Raw genomic sequence first — 22190 nt, 5'->3', positions numbered from 1 at the left:
AGGAAACGAGATTCCTGCTGAGTCAAATGGTCAAATTAAATGAGGAGAGGACACACACACACATGCACACGCACACACATGTACACACACATACACACCACAGAGCAGAAGACTCCACAAACCCAATTAAACTAAATGGCATTTCCATGTTCTTTTGTAGTTTTTCTGGTATTTTACACAATATGAAAAGGATAAAATCGGGAGATAATTCTGTCAAGAGGCAAATCTAGCTATATATTATGTGTGATCTGCATAAAATGTGTGTTTGAATGTAGCGTCTACAGATTGTGAGGTTAGTGGAAGGTTCCGATTTTTGTATCCAGCTAATTCCTCAAGCCTGAGCGTGATACGGGAACAAAGTGTATCACACATTTAAAAGATTTATATGATAATATAATATATAACCTCAAAACAGGCCTAAAGAAACCTAGCATCGACCCTGAAAATCCTGCATTCTCTTAAATGTCCAGCAGAGGGCGACTCCCCTGGTTGCACAAAAAGGGAAAGGTATGAAAAAATGACCACTTCTTGATTTACACTTACATTTATAAAACAGTTTATGTCTCAATCTCTAGTTTCAAGTTTTCAATACAGTATGAGGTTCATTTAGTAAATAATGGTCCTTTAAGAGTCAAATATGCATTGGGGCATGGATGCTGTGTGATTGACAGCTACTACCGACCAATCGGTGCAGATCACAGGTGTAGATGCAGCGTCCTCAGACTCAGTCAGGCTCCACCCCTGCCCCCCCCACTTCTCCAAATATGGAGACTTTTGGTTTGAAATAAAATAAGATGGCGCTATACAAGAATACAAACCAGTGCATCTGGCTAACTTAGCTTAGCATCGGGACTGGAAGCAAAGGAGAAACGCTTCCCAGTCTCTGTTCAAAGCTTCCAACAGGTTTTCCCTCGAGGGTTGAAGGCATCTGGCACATGCATTGTTGACTCCTACAGAGGCATGTTCAGTAACAGTGGAAATCCCATTACTCAGGCCACGTTAAGCCCTATCATGGGAGGGATATGTACAGATTTAATGCTCCTATGTTTCTCTCCTTGCCTTCGGGAACATGACACCACCTCCCCCGCTGTCACACCAGCATCTTCCTCTTCATGGTCAGCCTGTAGATGATTTGATATCCGTCGTCCCAGCCGTAGAGCTGCTTCTCCTCTGGGTTGTACTTCAGACTGGCGTGGGCCCCGTACCTCCTGGGGAAGTAGAGCAGGGGAGCCTCCTCGCTGATCACCATGTCGTTGACGTCAAACACACACTGGATCCGCGAGCGACTCACCAGGCGGGTGTTGTACACGACATAGACGGTCCCACACACCACAAAAGCCGCCTCCGCGTTCTCCCTTGGGCACCGGGTGTCCCAGATCTGTTCTATATCGAGCGTGGCGGGGTCCATCTTAGCAAGGTTGATGTTGGGCTCGCTGTCACTCGTGGCGAACAGGAGCCAGAGGCCCTCGTCATCGGCTGCGAGGTCCGCCACGGTCTCCGGGTTGAGGTTGTACACACTCGCCCGGCTGTCCACAGGGAACATGGCGATATCCGTCACCGTGCCACTCATCAGGTCATATCTGACGACCTGCAGATCTGTGTCAGCCTCCTGCATCACGTAGTACAAATACCCGTTATGCACAGCACTGCCGGGGCCGCTCCAGGCAAAGGGCAGCCGGATCTGTGTGCCGCCGGCGAGTCCAGGAGAACGGGAGAAGTCCTGAACAGAGTTGAACCGATAGATGACGTCTCCTGAAGTCCCGTTGAAGACGTAGACCCTGGAGGACCTGGGGTCTCTGGTCCACATCCCCTTGGGACCGCCCACTCTCTTCAGGATCTTCACTGATCTGATGCCAGAGATGATTTCAACACAGTCTGAAAGAAAGGAAAAAAGACAAAGTAGAAGTTTCAGGCTTCATGTGTGGAAACCAGGATCCATCGAGGAACTCGGCTGTTCTGTTCCTTCGCCCGTTGAGCTCCTTCAGGCTCTCGTGGGATGTAACAGAGCTGCTAAGTGTTTTCACAGATTCCCTATTTGTATTTCAATTCCTAAACTTTTTGTGGAACTCATTGTGGAGGGAGTTGGGAAGCTCCCACATTCCCTGATACAGCAGATTTTGCTTCCACATTGTTCATTATCCATTTAATCATAAATATTTAATGGTAACGAGAAAAAATTTAAGATTTGAAACATTTCAGGGGTAAAAATCAACCTAAAGGGAAATTAAAAGTGAAAACTATGTTTGAGAAACTGAAAATACAACTATTTAAATCGCCTGGCATCATTTGCTCCATTACCATGTTGCAGTAAAATGAAATGTGTGTTCGCAGTCTGGTTATTTAGAAACTTCCAGCCGCCTGCAGCAGTCGGAATATGGACTTCTCCAAATTCAGGCAGATTCAAAGCAGTGAAGGGGAAATTGAACACACAGACTCATAATGAGAGGAAGTTTGAGTGCAGCGAACATGACAGCACGAAGATGCTTTTTGTGAGAGCAGTAAAAATAACTGATGTGTCCTGAGGGGAGTTTAGCATTATGCTGAGTCATGCAAAGTGGTGACCCCGCGATGCCGTGCAGTTCGTTTTGGGTCGTTTCACCGACGCTCACAATGGGTCGCTGTGTGCGGACCTCACTCCAGCGAACATGAGCTCGGAGATTAACGCCGCTGACCTCAGGGCAGTTTCCTGTCCCTCCTCTCTGCAGAGCCACCGCTCCAGATCTCACACACAGAGAGAGAGAGAAACCTTTATTCTGCATAATTCTGTTGCGTAATCGATTGTGTTGTTAAGTCAGAATAACAAAAACATCCGTACTTTACTTTCTTGCTTTGTGAGAAGAGCCGGTGTAAATGGTACCAAAGGAATTTGATGATCTAACCACAGCCGTTTAGCTTCTGGAACCAATTAAGTGTAACGTTACGGATCTGATGCTTAATGTGCCACACTCAGGGTTGATGTGTCTCATGGAATTAAAATCTGATTCCACAACTTTCCGCTTCGTGCTCTAATTGGGTGATAAATCCATGTGCTACCTGAGTGAAGGCTCCACTTGTACTTCTACTTCTTTTGGACGTGGAGATTATAAAGACGAGCGCTGTGCTCACACAGCAGAAGCCGTTTCTGTGGGAGTTGAGCTCTGCTGAAATAAATGAGTCGCATCAATGAGCCACATTTCTCCTGGAAAACGTGACAGTCCACGGACTCGTAACAACGTTGTGTTTGTGTTGCCATTTTCCAGTGGCCTGGTTTTTCCCAGACAGCGGCCCAGCAGAAGGAGCTGGTGTGGTGCCCGCTGAGATGTGTAATACAAACTGAACCTCTGAGGCTTGTGTGCTACCGAACCTCCAGGGTGGGCTGAAGCATAAAGGATGAAAAGCAGCTGAAGTGGGTTTTTCCCTGCAGCTCACCAGAGACTCTGGAGTGCAGCTCCTCCCAGTCCTCCTCTTCCTCCTCCTCCTCCTCTCCTCTGCTCTCCTCCAGCCCCCAGACCCCCTGCTCCACCACCTTCTCTGCCTGTCTGGCACAGGCCCGAGGCGAAGTCTGCGCCTCCACGTAGTCCATCTCCCGCTCCACCCGGTCCACCCGGACCGCGGCTCCTTCCAGGTCTTTGAACAGGGAGCCGTGCTCGCTGCTCAGCCCATCCACGGCCTCGGCGGTTAACTTCTTGAAATCCTGCAGCTCGGTGTGGTACCGGTGGGACTGGTCGTGCCAGAACTGCATACGGTCCTGAGAAGAGCAAAAAACAAGTGCTGTAACCCACTGCAGGATGAGATCTGTCTGGTTCATACTAAAGTTACCTGACGAGGAACAACAGTGTGTTTACTTTGTTGAGCCTTTCAGCCCCTTGATGGCTGCAGGGGCTGCAGGCTGTTGGCCCACACTCTGATATCTCATTCACTATTTAACACATGGCCATGAAATCCTGTGCAGATATTCTCCGATCCCTGAGGATGAATTCTAATGATTCCTTTGGTCTGTCAAGGTTGAGGTTTGTGGTAGAAACATAGTTTTGATAGAATTATCTGATGCTATAGGAAAATGGTGCAGAGACTGAGGGAAGAAGAGTCTACTGCAGTTACATCGGATTTCTAGGTAACTCGAGGGGCAGCGACTGAGCTCGGTCACGATTCACAATCACACTGATGAGCTTTTATATATAAAGTATGATTAAGACGGAAATTAGGAAAATCAGTGGAGAGCAGGGCTGTTGTGTTTTAATAGCTTATTATGGCTGATGATTCCTCACAATATTGAACAGTCTGCACAGCAAGGTCAACATTTAAATTTGAGCGACACAATATTTGCAAAAGTGACAACATTCCCCTCAGCTGAGAATACAAAGAATATGAAAAAATCATTCAAAATAAGATGGTGAACATGATAGTTATCCTGCATCGGTTCGTTTAAATCATAATGTTAAACAGCCGAGTGGAATATGACCCTAAACTTCTTAACCAAGAAGAATCTTAATAGAAGACGACAGGTTATATACTGTTTGTATCTAGTTATGTATATATACGTATCAGAATATACTAATAATCCCTGTTTGCATTAAATGACCCAACCGACCCCCTAGATCCAATCAAGATGCACCAATCCTCACACACTCATAAATATCATTCCCCTTAATATACCAATTTCATCAAGATCCATTGAATTACTTCCTTGGTTAACAGGGAACATGTTAAAGAGTAAAGAAAATTCCTGGATCTTCCCCTGATTCAGATCTGCACCAACATGTGATGGGATTTTCAAATCCTACCACCAAGTTTCATGGTTTCATTCAATTAATTATTGTGTAATCTTGCATAAAATCACACACACAGAGAAGGGTGTAAACACAAACCTCCTTGGGGGAGATAACCACAGCAAACCGGTTTGTAATCACCTCTCGTGTTTTTCTTTATTTCTTGCAAATCCTGCAGATGTTGCATTAAATGCACCGAACCTCAACCTGCTGGCGTTATCATAACGAGGAGCGTCTCCATGCTGACGTTAGCATGTTGCCTCAAAGCACCGCTGGGCCTCGGTGCTGGTTTGTGTTGTCCACCACCACCACCACGAATTCCAGATGGTAAAAAGTGTTTGAATCAAAGCATCATCAGCAACCACTGGACAGCGCTGTGTTTCCTCATTGTCGTGACTGACAGGTGAATAACTCACCAGTGAGATGTAATAACTGACGGCTGCTCCTCTGTCTCCTCCGCCTCGCTTCTCATTTCCCCCCCCCCCCCCCCCCCCCCCCCCACGCTCGCTCGGAGGCCCGTGGTCAAATGGAAAAAGGGAGTTCAATGAAAACTTGCTGATGAATTACCCGTGCTCGTATCAGTGCATATTGAAATTGAGACTGGAGGGAAGCTGCGGGGGGGGGGGGGGGGGATTTAGACGTAAATAGACATTTCATTTCATGCGGATTACAGCTCGATGATTTGTCTTTTTGCATCACGGCCGCACACTTGGTGAAAAAGAAGGAACTCCTTGAATTAGAGTTCAGTTGAATGACCCCGAGAGGAACACAAACATTTTTCTAATCCTCACCTCAAGACCAACAGAGAAGTGTTTCCCTGACACACAAACACACAACACACTTTAAAACTCAACAACAAAACCAAACTCCACTCCGTCCCGGAGGCTCTTTGTTGCAGAACAGATTTGTTCCCCATTTGCAGAAGACACCTTTCCATTAGTCCTCGGGGATGTTTGATGCCACGGCAGCAAAGGTTGCACTTGTTCTCATTACTTTGTGTGTCATTGTCTTACATGCTGAAGGAGTTGTAACGTTGCTGAACAGGGGCTGCGTGTCGCATGAGAAGAGGCGCCCTGCACCAGCTGATATCCCGCCAGAGGCCCCTTGCCAAGTTGATGAGCTGGGCACACATTGCATTAATTGGCCCGCATTAGTTAAGACATTAAATTCAAATCAAAGGAGGAGGAGGCGGCCATCAGGAGCTGGAAAAATATGAACTCCTGTTTCAAATGAGCTACTTAAGAGGGAGGTTTGCTGCCACTTTGTGCATTAAAACAACATTTTACCGATCAGAGGTTCAAAGGAGGGGTTGCTTCTTACCTCGATAGCCAACAACCTGTTCTCCAGATAATCCATCAGCCCCTGGTAGTAGTACTGAGCTGCTGTCATGGTCCAGGCTGTGGAAACCAGCAGCACCAACACCGGCCTCATTTTAGAGTTTCCTTGTGAGCCCAGAGTTTCACACGAACCAGTGACACCAGTATACAAAGTGCAGCCACACGTGTGAAGAGGTGCGACGGACAGAGAGAGCGAGAGGCCGCTCAGAGTTTCCCAATTTCTCTGACCGCCCTCACTTTGCTGGAATGTTTTCACAAACTCTCAGGGAGGAGCCTCGAGCCTCTTACCCCTCGCTGTCCCCGGGAAAAAATAAAAAAAATGACTGAATGTGCTCCAGGAAGTGTGTGCACGTGTGTTTGTCTCAGCAGGGATTCGAACTCAACACGGACTAAACTTAGGACTCGGTTTTGATGACGCTCGTTTTTGGCTCTACTCTTTGGAAAGGTTAAATTAAGAGTGCATTTTTTGTATACATCAATCCATACACTGTTTCAGTTCTGCTATCATATGCATCCTCCTGATGAAACACAATCAGTTGCATTACAGCCTGCAATCATTTATTTATGAGCTTATTTAACAGTGCACATTAATAAACATTGGTGTGGATGCAGAGTTAAATAAGAGGCTGTAATTCAAATGAAGTCCCTGAAACAAAAAGGACAAAGTCACCATGAAAGCAGAACATGAGGATTAGACAGTAAAGGTTTTTAGAAGACAAAGCCTGTGTTGCTGTAAAATAATGAAATTAGGTTTTTTCCAGCTAAATAATGGCATTTAAAGAATATTCCACTGTGGATGCACTTAAGATGTAATTCTTACTATTAAAACGCTTAAAGAGCAGCAGACAACAACAACATTCCTCCTGGTATGTGTTGTTTTTTAATGTGTTTATAATGTGAACAGAACCAAACCGTTCAGGGGCAAATCCACATAAAGAGAGTCGAGGAGGACGCCAGCGATACTCGTAGAGGAAAAGAAGTTCAGTGATTAAACAGAGACTGTGTCAGCAGAACTAAGATCCAGTTTCTAAAGTAATCTGAGGAAAACAACACAAAACTGTTAAACTCTCGTTCAGAAGTGAAAACATTTGCAGCGTTGCATTTACTCCATTAAACAAGAGTCAGACATTTATGGCTTCACTGGTCCCCGCAGTTGATCCGACTTATTGGTTCCAGCATGTAACACACACACATACACACACACACACACACTCGCACACACAAACACACGCACACACACCCTGACTGTTGTAATTATTCAATAACACTTTGTTGTCACTCGAACAGACATTGTGAGGCTGTGATGTGTGCGAGCGGCTGTAGGTTGTTCTTGCTGCAAGAAACATGAGGTTTGGATTACACACTCACACACACAATCACACAGACAGACACACAATCACACAGACCGACAACGCGTGACCCTTCACCACAGATCAGTGTTCAGAAAGGTTCTGGACCCAGATGGAGGTAAAGTTTTAAAGAAAGAGGAAAGGAACGCTAAGTTCATAAAATATTAAAGCCCTGGTTGTTGGGACTTATAAACTGTTTTTGCATTGTTCATTCAATGTAATAAATTAACACCAAATAAACTAACTTAAATGGAAAATGTATATATATATATATATAAATATATATATATAGCATCTCAATGTGGTTGTTTTGTGTAGCTTTGTGGCTTTTTTGTGTATCTTTGTGGTTGTTCTGGATCTCTTTTAAGTTGTTTTGGATCTCTGTGGTCGTTTTTTGTCTCTTGGTGGTAATTTTGTGTCTCTTTTTCTTAATATTGCATCTGTTTGTGTTGGTTTTGTGTCTCTATGTTGTTGTTTTGCATCTTTTAGTGATGGTTCTATGTATCTTTGATGTTGGATTGTTCTGCATCTCGTTCTTAGTTGTTTTGCATCTATTTGGCGTTATTTTGTTTCTCTATTTAGTCAATGTGGATCTGTTTGTGCTCATTTTGTATCTCTTTGCGGTAAATTTGTTGCACCTGTTTCACCTCAGGGCCAACACACTGTGACTGTGGAAACACAACCTTCAGCCTGTTGATGTGTATCATCCCAGTCTGATTAAAGGTCAGTGCAGACTCCTCCTAATGACAGTGGTGTAATCAAGGAGCGTCTTCTGATTGTCTCCTGGCCTCCATCATCTCCACGAGTCCTGAACTGAACCTCATCCACCCATCGTCTACCCCCCCCCCCCCCCCCCCCCCCCCCCCCCCGCAGACTGCAGACCGGGCTGCCGGGGTCGTCATGGTAACAAAGTGCCATACGGCTGCTCTTGGAATCGAACTGGTTAAACTGGAGTTTGATCTAATCTGGAACCAGGAGGCGAGGGCACCGACAGGCCAATGGCTGGTGAAAACCCTGTGTGTGTTCTTGTGTGTGTGTGTGTTTATGCCCCAGAGGCGCAGTTTCTGAACGATTTGAGTCATTACAGTTTATCGCCCCCCCCCCCCCCAATTTGACAGAAATCGATTTTTGAAGCCTCACAACGCCTGCTGCTCAGTGTGGATTTGTTTTATGTATTATTAATTACAGGCTTAATTTCCACCATTGATTGGAGTGATGTGATCAAAGGGCAGCGCATCATTCAGGATCCATTAGGTTCCACTGACCTCGTGACCTTTCAGCTCAGGGCGGAAACTGATGCTGGAGACACGTATCACTGATTCACTTTAATCCAAGGAGGGAAACAGAAATGTCACCAAACCTACTTCACACTATAGAGATGACCACAAGATGGCAGTATCTGTCTGTATGTGAAGTGAGTAGTTAACGGCGAACAGATCCTTTGCTTAGTACCAATACAACTATACCGCAATACAAGTAAAAGGTCTGCATTTAAAATAGTAAAATCTGACCAAAATGTACTTAAACTGTCAAACAAAAAAATGATAATTGGCCCTAGACTGATGTTTTATCAGATTATTAATTTTAAGCAAATGTTTATTTTTGTTTACGGAGTGAAACTGTGGAATTCTCAGCACAATTATTTCAAAGTATTCATTTTAAGAGACACTAAACTAAACAGCATGAATTTATTGAGCTTATTCCTTGTGCCCTTATTAAACCAGGTATGTAAGAAAGTATTACAGTGGTAAACCTTCTCTTTGCCAAAGACTCGGCTTGAATGTGACGTTACTTGTGGGTTCTGGGTTGGTTGGATTCAGTCAAAGTATATTTGTGTGCATTCATATTTTATTATGCTCTGATATAAAGAGATGAACAGATCCAGATATAAAGAGCAGCTCACCTCTGTTTTTCCACCTGGACATCTAGAAGCATCAGGTATGTCCAATCATTGCTCAGGAACAAGATGCAACAGTTCAATTAAATCATAATTATTGTTATAATAATAAACACATCATCTATACCGCTTGTCCTTCGTGGGAGGTGCAGGAGCTGGAGCCAATCCCAGAGGTGGCGAACTCCCAGTACGGGTCACCAGTCCACCGCTGGGCAGACACACATTTAAACTTACATTCACACCTACAAGCAAATTAAAGTTTACAATTAACCTGAGTGTGTTTGGACTGTGAGCGGAAGAAGAACCTGGAGAAAACACAGAAGACACAGGAAAAGGCATATTGTTTATTTAAAACTTCAGTAAAGAACTTAAACTTAACTTATTAATTAATTGAATTAAGTTTGTTTAAATAAAAGTTAATTAATTATATTGGCAAAATCTATAAAACTTTGGAAGCGTTAAAGTTAGTTACAACTATATTATTATCATTTCAAAACTACACTAGAACTCTGTTATAAATCACTTATCCAAAGTTCATACACTTAAATACCAAAGAGGGTTAAAGCTTTGATTGTGATTATGAATGTGTGTGTGTGTGTGTGTGTGCATGTCTGTGTGCGTTGTGCGTTTGTGCATGACAAAGTGCAGAGGATCTCATGTAATCTCATGTGTTAGCCTTCACACCAGGCGTCGGGAGCCGCCCGTAAAAACCTCTTTCCTCTGCAACTAAACAAAAAGCCAAACACCCGGAGAGGCAACATTCTTTATTACCCTTTGGTATTGATGGAGAGGGTCAGAGAAACGCAGCGCGGTGCCAGGTCGTATAAAAGTGCAGACCCAATGGGTGAAGCAACGTAAATCCTTTAGTCCCTTGTAAATAGCTTTAATACACCCGAGGCGCCAAATCACTTGACCTGCGTTAGCCCTGCCGTTTGGGGGCTTTCTGGCTGACTGAGCAGTGTGGAGCCGGCCCTTCTCCTCCCATTCTCTGGCTGTCAGTCCAGGTAAGAGTCAAGGCCTTATTAGTGACACAGCAGCTCTGCCTGGCTCACACCCTCCAAGGCATCTCATGGATTTCATCAGCCACTCACAGCTGTTTTTCTATTTGTCTAACAAATTACCTGATTCTGTAAGGCAAGAATCTAGAAACAATTTGGCGTGAATCTAACAGCCTTGTTACAAACTCCCTGTAAAGCCTCAATCTGCATCATAACCTTGGATTATCGTCAGATCCTCTAACCCAGCAGCAGCCCAATAGAAATGAGTTCACCTGGCTTCTGTTGGTAAACCAGAGTTGAGAATTCACTTAGAAAGCTCAACATCAAGCAAGAAGAACAGCAGAAGATAAAGCAACCAAAACAAGTTATGGCTGAGTTGTCCAATAACACCAAGGCCAGGTCGGCATCTGTCCTGTCTCCTTAGACCTCTTTTAACTTCATGAAGTGAAATATGCTGCGATATTCACATCATCGCTGGCTTCACACAAACCGTGCATTAAGCTTGTGAATAAACACAGTATTCACCTGTTCTCCCGAAGAGAGGAGGACGACTGGCTGAAGTATCTACAACTGCTGCGATGAGCGCGCTGTGGAAACCTCGGAGAAGCCAGCGGCGTTGTGTGCAGGTCCACGAGTCCACTGGCAGTGGCACCCAGCTGGTGGACGTCTCCAGGACATCGAGTCACAGGAGCTTGACCCACAAGTTCAAATAAATCAGCTCGAGCATGAGTCCAGATTGACGAGTTTGGAGCATCCAAATGCCAAACATGACATCTGAGGCGAGAGACAGGATTTTCTCTTCCTCTAGTTGTCTCTTATAGCTCGAGTCCAACGCGGTGGACAAGATGGAGGGGTGGGGGCGTTGTATTCAGGCCACTACAGCTTCTCTCTTCCTCACTCACTGATCAAATCTCCAATTCAGTCTTTTTGGCTCCTTGAACTTGCCGATAACTTCTCGCTCTGTGCTTCACAGACGCTGAGCAGTCAGCTTTTGATGCCACTTCGTGGGAGGGACACACAGACAGAAAGTACAGAAGCCGAAGTTTCTGTAACAGACACCAGCTCTTTGATCACCGAGGATCCATTTTTCCATTTATGTCTATTTAAGGTCAAAGCAGTGCTGGATCTCCGTGTTTGTGTTGTTGGCCACATAATCTCGGAATGATAACAGCTTAGTGTGACTCTGAACCGTCTTTGGGAACATCCACAAAACGGTGAGTCATGTAACTACCAGGAATTGTGAAATGGTTTGAGGTGTGTGGTGTGTCCATGCCAGTCTCCAACGAGGTGTGCATTATCCACACACATCTCGTGCCCACGATGCATCGAGGGGCTTTTTGATAAATTAAATTTAACAGTAGTTTGAGCTCCCTAATGAAAACTGTCTCTCAGCCTGAATCTGACAGCCGACGTGCACTTGCTTGGCTTGCAGAGCCGGAGGAGGAGGCGGCCTGAGGGGCTGCAGGCGGCTGCTCCGAGGGAAAAACTCCTGACAAAGCTGCTTTCATCCACGGTGGGTGCCGCATGGGAGCCTGACCACTGGAAATAAAGACACAGCATGAGAGAGAATAACCAAGGACATGCCGTCACAGGCAGTTGTCCCCGGACAGGAGCACACAGCTGTGAGCCATACTCCGGTGCGGTCCAGACGCTGCCGCAGCTTGACGTTAACACACACAAACACGGCTGAGCATCCACGGACTGTACGACTTCTCTGCCGCTGCCAGGGAGGCAGCTGCCGTGAGAGGCTCCCGCTCGGAGTGCAGTACTTTAAAGCTGCACTCGTTTTTAGTCCTTGAAATTGCAGCTCAGATTAGATTTTTCGATTGTGCTCAAACATACAATGAGGTGAATGGCCTGTCTGTCATTGCCACAGCGCTCCCTGGAGGCCTGACACTGTGTTGACTCTGGTGCACCGGGCTGGAACATTACGACCTGCTTTAAAATGTACTTTACGTCACACACCAACAATCAGAGCCAAATAGCTCACATCACGGCCGAGCCACAGAAGACACTGAAGAGGAGGAGAAGAGAAAGTCAGCGAGTAAGAAACCGATCAAGAGGGAATATCGCTGCATATTTCACTAGTTGGTGAAAGGTTGCGGGACAGATTCCGACCTGATGTTGTTATTTGACTTTTGCTTGTGGGCTTTGTCTTGTGCTGTTGTTTGCTTTTTGTAACCATTCTTTTTAGAAACGTGTAATAAGCCCTGCTGCCTCACAGGTTTGGTCGGGGGTCTTTCTGTTTGGAGTTTGCATGTTCTCGTGTCTGCATTGGATTTTCTCTGGGAACAGTCCAAATACATGCAGAAGCTAGTAAATTGGAGATTGGTGTGAAAGTGAAACTCTCTGTTGGCGACCTGTCCAGGGTGTACCCCACCTATCGCCCCAATGTCAGCTGGGATAGCTCCAGGAACCCAAACACCCTCAAAGGTCGATGGATGGACAGAGGGAACACTTCAAATTGAGCACCGGTGATCCCCTGAAGTCTAAGTTCGATAGGAGCCTTTGAGTGTTGAACCACAGTTTCTCACAATCATGTGCATTTCCAGAAATCAGATTACATGGCCTTCACACACCCACCAACCACTCCTCGAGCTCTGCATGCGTGTGCGTCCCGAGCTCTCCACTGCATGACATGTTTCAGCATTGTCCCAGTTGCTGTCTCTGCCTGTGCAGCCGAATGAGGAAACATAGCAGGAGGCGGGCCTGTGCATACCATTATCTCACAAAGCACTCATTACAGGAGCATCTCCCATATCCCCTATACCAGCAGAACATGTCACCTCACGCTCTGAGCGCCGCGGCACTCAAACCCAACACGTCTCTGGCACAGAGCTCCACTCCAGCCATGACTCACTTGAGTGAAATGTCTTGAACGTTACAGATGCCAAATTGTGAAGTGAACAGAAATGTATGCGAGGGGCTCTGCCCTCTCTTCCTGTAAGCAGAGGGGGTTGGCGGGGGGGGGGGGGGGGGGGGGGGCAGTTCACCTGCAATCAGAACACAGCGTCTCATTTTGCCATCATACTTCACATGTACGTATATCTCATTTACTGTAAACACCAGAGCGGTAAAAGTGAGATCATAGTCTGCGGTCGAGAACATGAAATTACAGCTTCTGTAATTGCTCACGTTCATTATGGAGGCGCTGCGCAATCGCTCCAACACTGATTAGTGCATAAACACCAGATCCGAGTACTTATCACCACATTATCCCGCTCCGACATTTTGTTGAATGACCTGAGTGCATGTAAACGGGACATACTTCTTTTAGAAGGTAATTACATGTTCCGAGGCTCCGTGTCTGGATCAGTGAAAGTATGAATGCATCTTAGCCTGAGATTTATCCATAGTTGCTCTGTAATTACAGCGTGTCTCATACAAAAGCCCTGCAATACATTACCGTGACATTCATTCCATCATGTCAGGGTTCAAACCTGTGATCGCCCCTGATAAGCAGCCGCAATTAGCAACAGTGTGCTGCTGCAAGATGGAAACAATTTAGGAGAGTTCCTGGACTTCAGGTAAATTAAATCAAATGTCGTCGGAAGCCCATTAGGTATTTTGCTCGTATATGTCCTGAGTTACTTAATCCTGAAAGCCCGTGAGGGAGTTGTGGCGTCGCAGCGCGGCTCCGGAGAGGTGCGCTCACGTCAGCAGCTGTTTCAGTCCGCTGCTCGGTGTGGAAAGACTCTTACAGGGCCTACCTAATGGTAATTGTTGGGAGTGGTGATAGCCCATCGTCTGTGTGCTGGTATCTCAGGGTGGAGGCGACAGTGAAGCTGCTACGGTATATATGTCTAATATCTTCCAGATTTCCTCGTCTTGCAAAAATACATTTACACAGTGTTGCGTGACACAAGGTTGTATATTAGTAATATTTATAAACGGGGGGCACATTAAGGGGCTGCATTAAAATGATTAGGGGGGAGGAGGTCAGAGAAAGGGGGGCTGGTTATGCAAGTTTTCTTTTTGTATTTGCAGGGGGGGGGGGGGGTGAAGGCCTGAGGAGTGTTTTTCTTCATTTTCTCACCTCTTCGATTTTTATTTGAATAATAAATCCCACCGACATTCGTAATTATGCAAACAATTAAAATTCAAACCCTGGAACTTTTCTCAGATCACATATAAATTGTGCGGTTCACTCCATTTGTTTTGATAAAGATGGTGATTCCAAAAAGTTACGGTTAATCCAGACTTTGTTTTTCGATGTTTTTGGTCGACTTTCAAGGACACAATGTCCCATAAACCCAGAACCTTCATGTTACTGTGAAACTGAAGAGGTGGAGTCCATGTGAAGAACCTCAACAAAGACTTTAGAAGACAGCGTTATCAAGGCAGTTGTAGTTTTTATTTGCTAACGAAGCTTAAACTGTTTTTAAGAGATTGATTTCAACATGATGTGCTGTAACATAGATTACAAACAAAGACAGATGATATGAAAGCTCCTTAAATTAAAATAGTGACACATCTGACAACTGCAGGACAGACGGGATAGATTGATCTGTAGATTAATACACAGTCACTCAATGTGTTTACATTGTTTATTTCTATATAAAGTTAATCCTGTCAATAGAAACTTCTGCCCCGCACTGAAGAACTTTGTCAATTTTCCAAACTTCATCTACGGGACATGGGAGAAACAAACTTTGCTCATTTCTCTCACTCAGACTGTTCACAGGCTTGTTCTGACAGCATGAACAGTGATTTTCCTGAAACGCTTGTCACAGACGTTCAATCACATTTCAATTTGCTCCTGGATTAAACTAAGATATTCCACTGGATGAAACAAGTTAATTCACCTTGTTGTGCTACCCTACTCTACCCCTTCATATTTAGGGAGGTCCAGACTACACTATGGTTGAAGGGCTGGATGGTCACTACCCCTACATCATACAGAGAAATGTGACATTTGTAAAGCAACACTACCCACTTTGTTTTGTGCGACTCTGGCTCCAGATGACATCATCAACGCAAGATGGCGTCCATCTCTATAAAACGTCCATCTTTAAATATCGTATATGTGATGTATTCAATGTCGTTTTCTTTCCCAGTTTCTCTGAAAATATCGAAAGTAAACTCCTGGAACAGTTGGTTTCATTTTCATTCAGAAGCTCGATGGAATAAATGCTTTGCATTGAATTACAAAGCGTAGACGAACAAACGTTGACCCTGTTGACCTGTTGACAACAGCCAACCAACACAGTCAACTGGTGATGTGTCACTTTTGTCTGAAACCAGAAGATAAACCTCCACAATTCAAGTTCAGTTTGATTTTACGCCTCGATAAGACTCCAGATTAAGAGTTCATTGGGCTGCTTGCATTCTGAAATAATGACAGGGTTTAATAAGAACTCTGTGGGGGGTCTTTCTTTCTTAAAAGGTTTTGAAAAACAAGCTTCAGCTCTCTTCAGCACCCTGATACTGTCTCTACGGTCCCCAGGGAGGAGAAGTGGGAGATAGGCAGAAAGAGAGGGAGGAAAAAGTGTCAGGAAGAGAGAGAGAGAGATGGCATCTCAGACAGACTGTCTGGCTGCAGCGGGATCTCCAGCACTCAGCGTCATATGATTCTGGGGTCAGAGGTTATCCCCACTGATGAATATCGGGCCCAAGCCTCGTCTCCCTCACAAAAGAAAGGGAGTTGTTTTCACTCCCCGGGTCTGGAAAGTTTATTTCAGGAATCCGTCCTGCCAGCACGAGACTGTAAACCTGTCTCAAGGCAGAAGAGTTACGTCCGCAAATATTACTTCTTTTTTCTTTCAAGCCTTTTCTATTTTTTTTCTTGTGAAGGGTTTTTATCAGTTTGCCAAAACATGTAGAGATGCTCTATCTCTCTCTCTCTCTCTTGTCCACGGTCGTCTGTGAGTGTGATCCGGCTGCAGTGGGAGAAAGAAGAAGTTCATCCAGCACGTGTGACTCTTCACCAGGAGAACATACATCCCTGGGATTTGACAGGATTTGGAAGATTATAGTTTGCAGTCTGTCAAGTGTGTGAGAGCACATCTGTGTTTTGTGTTTTTCCTTTCATACTGAAGCCCTCACACCACAATGCATATTATTATTTTTGGGCAAATGTAAGGTGGCAACAATATGTGAGAATACACAATAAAAACATAGATATTTAATTAGTTCTTATTAAAAACATCAAACTTAATTTTTGCTTTGCAGTTGTTGTTGTTGTGTATCTTAATCCTCATAAATGAAGTAAACTCTATGATGAATAATCAGGGGGTGTTTCAAATAACAATGTCAGCAGGATTTCTCCTAAAAGCTTGTGGGAGATTCTCATTCCCCAGGAGTGACACGTGTGATATATGAGATCACACATGTGAACAAATGGACGGCAGGAGCCTGGACGTTTATGAGCCTCCTGGATCAGTGTCCACCAGGATATATACACAATTGTTTGACAGTCTTGATTTAAGAAAATGAAAAGCCACACCGGCCCTGCCTGCGGCGTGAGACGGGCTGGGGTGACACTCGAGGTGTTTCACAGGGTCAAGCTGCAGCAGGAGGAAGAGGCTGGAGGAAGAGGGGGTTCGGATGAAGGCTCGTTTCTCAAGGTACTTACCTCAGACTGTCCGTTGCTGCAGCTCCTCTCTTCAGCCTCTGTCTGAAACACTTGGTTTTAGCTTCTGTCTCTTTAAGGCCCCCCCCCCCAAATATCGGTATAGCCCCATTAGATTAAAGTATCTAGAACCTGAACTGTAGAATCTGTGGTTGTTTACAAGTGTACATTTTTATTTGAGTCGTCTAGTTCCTAACATTGCAAATCAGTGGGTTCTACCTCTTGATCGCCCTCTAGGGGAATTGCAGCCAAATTCAGAAAAGGGGCATTAAAAGGAAATGACTGTACTATGATATAATAACTATAATATAACTTTGTGTCTTGGAGAAATGCATGCAGACCATCACAGTGACTATATAATCAAGTCTCTTGTCACGTATGACTAACTTTGGCCTGAGACACATCATTCCCTGGATTCACCGTCATCACGGCGAGGACTTATCTTATCTCCACCATCAGCCTCAGACTCACCACACCCTCAGACACGAGCCACCAGCCCTCGGCCAGACCAGCGACTCCGCCGTTTTTATTCCCAGGAGGCTGAGAGCGAGTCGCCTCACCTGAGCCCCCCCGCTCCATCCTCTGCCATCACTGGGGGAGAGATAATGAGGGAGATTTGCCCTCATTAGTGTCAATGGAGCCATTTAAGGTCCAATCATCCGTCCTACGGAGACGAACATGGACGTCTGACATGTTTTCAACAACAGCAGAGTTTAATGCTGCTGTAACTGGAGACTCGATAAACTGCTTGGTCAAAAACATCTTTAAATGGACAGTTCAACCACGTTTTGGAAATACGATTATACATGTTCTTGATATTAGGACAAGAAAATGTATACCACTCTGTATCTGTTGGTATATGAGACTGAAAACACCGGTTAAAAAGTAGGAAAATCAGCCACGATCTTTTACAGTGAAGATCGGGACGTGTTGAACACAAGTATCTGACATCTACCAACAAAATATACTGCGAAAGGCCACTTGAGGTTATTCCCTGATGTTGTGGTTATTTCGTACCATGTCCAACATTGTGGTGGATCAGAAACACACAAAGAAACAATGCTTTTCCAGCTCTTCCAGGGATCGTGTGGCGTTCTCAGAACTAATGGGATATGAAGTTCCTCCAGCGAGTTCTGGGTTCACCCCGGGGGTTTCCTCTTGGTTGGGCATGCCTGGTAAACCACCAACAGAATGAATCCTGATGCCCGAACCACCTCAACTGTCCCCTTTGGACGTGAAGGAGCAGCGGTTCTCATCTGAGCTCCCCCTCGATGTCTCAACTCCTCACCCTGTATCTCTCAGGCTGAGCCCAGATACCCGACCGCGTCCTTTCGGTCTCCACATATACAATTTGCGAAAATGTAAACAAAAACAGTGAATGTTAATAAAAAAGGGGGCTTGTGTCACAAGATCAAGATGTAGCCAAAAGCCATAATGAGAATAGTTTTCATTGTTACACCCCCCAAAGCATTGTGGGACCTGTAGTTCCACAATTCAGTTCCAAAGCATTATTATGACCTACACTGAACAAATGTAGTTAGTTTGCAAAGTCAGAGTTTACTAAATCCTACTTTCATCCGTTCCAAACCCCAACAGCTGGACAGAGGCTCGCCTACCCCCCCCCCCCCCCCTGTTGTAGCCTAATGTCACATTCCCAAGCACATCAGTGCTAGCAATCTTGTCATTTCAAACAATATCCATTTCCCAAAATGTCAAACTATTCCTCCAACACACACAAACACAGAGGCACACAAGCAGCGCAGGGAGACATGAGAAAAAACAGACGAGACAGATTCCAAATGAGGACAACAGACCCAGGATCTGCGTGCGCAATTGTCCCTAATTATGACAATGATTCAAGGGGGTCCACATTCCAGTGCCTCTTATGGTTTTGCTGCTATGTATCTTGGAGCCTGTGGAGCCATTAACACGATACCAATCTTCCCAATGGCTCCAGTTTGGGCCTCCCCATGGGCTGCTGAATGCAACCTGTCCAACTCAAGGGGAGCTAAACATCCCCCCCCACCCCCTCTACACTCACACGTCTCCCCCGCCCCCCCTCCCGAGGAGGAGGTGGGCATCAGGACAAACAATCAATGACAATGACAGATCCACGTCAGACGGAGGATAATTATGGGAATGGCGCTCTGAAAGATACCGTGTCATTAAAACCCAGCGTCTCCACTCCAGCTAGAATAGTCTCTTTCCTGGTCGCTGTCCATGCTGTGAGGTGTGTGTGTCTGTGTGTGTGTGTGTGTGTGTGTGTGTGTGTGTGTGTGTGTCTGCTGTGTCAATGTCAAGCTGGACCAGCGTTTCTCTACTGCCTCCTGTGTCCTCATACAACTCATCTGTGGGTGTAATTGCCCCCCGGGCCGCTGAGTGAACCTGTGAAGGTGCAGAGATGTCGACATGACAGATACACGAGACACAATCTGAGAGGCCGTGCATGACGGAGGGAAATCTAAACTGCGCTTGACAGCTACAATTTGAGAACTAAATTGCAGAGAATACTTACATAGCTGCTGTCTGATTTTGAAACCATTCACAGTGAATGGAAGATTATTCAGCGGGAGACATGACACATTGAGTTTACCTGAGTTGCAGGAAAGTGCTCATGGCATTGAGTGTGCACAGGTATCTTATGATGTCCTGCAGGCACTGTTTAAGGATGTGATCAGTGTTTGTGCTCCTCTGCGTCGTCTAGGCCGTAATTAAGTCGCTGCGGCAAACAATAAATCAAGTAGAGATAAAACAACACCCAGACACAAATGTGGATTAATATCTGTCTCTTTCCATTTGTAACGCAATATAAATCACGGAGATTGGCAGCGATCACACCCCAACACCCTCTAACTAAATATTTGTCTGTTTTTTGGAATTTATAGAAATGTGGCACGAAAAACAAGTTGTAAAATGTATACAAAGAACAAATCAAAGCTAAAAAATTGTTGTCTAGCTTGTTTAGTTTCAATCAATCAATCAATCAAATTTTATTTGACAATTCTTCTCATAGGGCTTTAACATGGTGTGACATCCTCTGTCCTTAGTTCTACCGCAGCTAAAGCAGATTTCTTTGTTTTGAGCCTTTGGTGCTTCAACATCTCAATGGAGGAGGCACCCACTGTCTGGTTAGTCCCAGTAAAGACTGACTGGTGTAGCTGGAAGGTTCCTCGAATCTCCCTCTGCCACTTTAGTAAATATGTTTTAGTGGTAAATCAAACATTTAATTGGATAAGTAGCTTTCAATTCCCCAATTCTCAACTCCATTAAACCTAGTTTCAGACATGAACGTCTTATCACCAAAAGTTCCTTTCCAAGCTGACATCTTGTTCAGCCTCTACTACACCTGTTGCGCTCTCTTTTTCATCCTGATATGTATGTATTAGTTTTGTTTTCATCCGTTGCATGTTAGACATGTCATCACGCATGCGTCCACTTGCCCTCAGTGAATTCTCCAGCTGTGGTCAGTCTCCAGAGTTTCAGGTGCTGCTCCAGAGAATGTCCGAAGCCTGTTACTCTGTGCTTGGCTGTCTTACACACAGCCCCTCTGGATCGCTTCAGGAGAATATCCTGGTCAGTGCGTGTCTGAACGCAGCTTTAGTGTTTGTGCATCAATCGTTTTTTTTATGACACCTAAGTGGAAATTAATGAACCAATTAATATTGTTAGCTGAGGTTGCAAACTGCAATGGAAGAAAGAGAAAAAGTTGCAGAACAACAAATGCAAGATATAATTATGTTGCAATATGGCAGACTTTATAAATCATAAGCTTACGTTAAAGTTGCTCATTCTCTCCTTATTCTCCAAAAGTGCATCACTACAACATCACTACAACGACCTCTCGTAAAGAGTCGTAAAGAGGGTTTTTTTCTCCACAACCTGGCAACTCAAATGTCGTCCTTATCAGTATAAAAGGCTCCTGATTACCAAGTGGCACCAGCATGAATGTTACATATTATATTCATATGAAAACCAGCAAGTAATGAGTTCCAGTGCATTTATCTTTCATCTGCTCCTCAGGAGACACGAGGGGACGGGGACAGTATCACAGCAACAGGTTTGTTTAGCGCCGCCTAGGTATCAGCAGGACTCGGACTGCCGGGCTCTGTTTGGAGTAACTTAGGCTGCTGTGAAAAAATCCGAGGCATGCTAAAAACATAATATACAGGAGCCTGGCATCCCTAAGAGAGAGTCTCGCTGTCTGTTCCTCCCTGCAGGTAGCCATGTTTGGAAGTGCTGACAAACACAGAAGAAAGACAGAATGCATGCTGGGGTCCGGGGCCGGTGGCTGGCCCCTCGCCAAAACGTCATGTCCTCCTCATATTTGTGCTCCAACTATGGTCACCTTGCAAATCAAAGCCATTTGCAGATCTGGAGTAAAAACACTAATTTGGACTGATTTTAATTGTGCAAATTTGAGAACACGTGCACACATTCCGTGCTGTTGTCTCTTTGTTTCTGAGGATTCCTGCACAAAGGAGGATTTGCTTAGAGCCATCAGCCAATGAGTCAGTCACTGAGGTAGAGGAGTCTCGTAATTAAGGCCTCATTAAAGCTGCACAGCTCAACTATGCTGGTTTACAGGCAGAGAGAAACCTCGCAGATTCACAATGGGCCTATTCATAATACCCCATGTCTCCGAAGGGAAAGAGAAAAAGCAGTTGCTCTTAGCATTTGGGCAGATGTAATTGCAATCACTCAGCTTGTCTGATGCTGATAATGGGGTGATGGGAAATTCCTGTCAGAGTCGTGGCGCAGGGTGGTTTCACAACCACTTTGGCAGGCTCTGTGTTCCACTGCAGGGCAGCGAATGCGTTATGGCATGCTCACATAGCTGTCATTAAACACATTTTGAAAAAGAAGAAAAAAAACACATAAGACAATCAAAACTCACAAGTGTGTGCCATTCTCTCGCTCCTTGAGCAACGAAAAGGCAAATATTATTTGAAACATGTGTCGTCTGTCATCCCTGCCCAGTTAAACATGTTGAAAGACGACAGCTCGGGGGAAAAAAAGGAAAAGCTCCCAGTTACCTAGTATACACGATATATTCATGCTGCTTTCGACGTCTTTATTTTGATTTGTCATTTTCATAACATTTCTTTTCACTGGTACTAAATAGATGTGGAGGAATAGGAGGAAATTACCTAAATCTGTCGGGCATTTATTTAAAAAATGAAAGATGTTTGTTTTGTTAAATTTGGGGAGTTCTCTGCTTTTCAGCGAGCCGCTCATTCCCCTCTGGACGAAGCAGCTACGGTAGGTGGCTGAAATAGCACATGGGTGCAAC

At 44.9% G+C, this 22190-nt stretch overlaps 1 protein-coding gene across 1 annotated transcript; it reads right to left on the bottom strand.

Moving 5' to 3' along the window:
- Nucleotides 1–569: 569 nt before the first annotated feature.
- Nucleotides 570–6276, bottom strand: olfml3a (olfactomedin-like 3a). The gene is made up of 3 exons (XM_062392289.1): nt 6069–6276; nt 3409–3727; nt 570–1875 (listed from the first exon to the last, which is right to left on the bottom strand). The coding sequence occupies exons 1-3, from the start codon at nt 6177–6179 to the stop codon at nt 1091–1093; spliced, it is 1215 nt and encodes a 404-aa protein (XP_062248273.1). The 5' UTR covers nt 6180–6276; the 3' UTR covers nt 570–1090.
- Nucleotides 6277–22190: the final 15914 nt, after the last annotated feature.

The sequence above is a fragment of the Platichthys flesus genome, chromosome 7 (assembly GCF_949316205.1).
Source record: "Platichthys flesus chromosome 7, fPlaFle2.1, whole genome shotgun sequence".
Classification (NCBI taxonomy): Eukaryota; Metazoa; Chordata; class Actinopteri; order Pleuronectiformes; family Pleuronectidae; genus Platichthys; species Platichthys flesus.
This window is presented reverse-complemented; position numbering and strand designations above follow the sequence as displayed.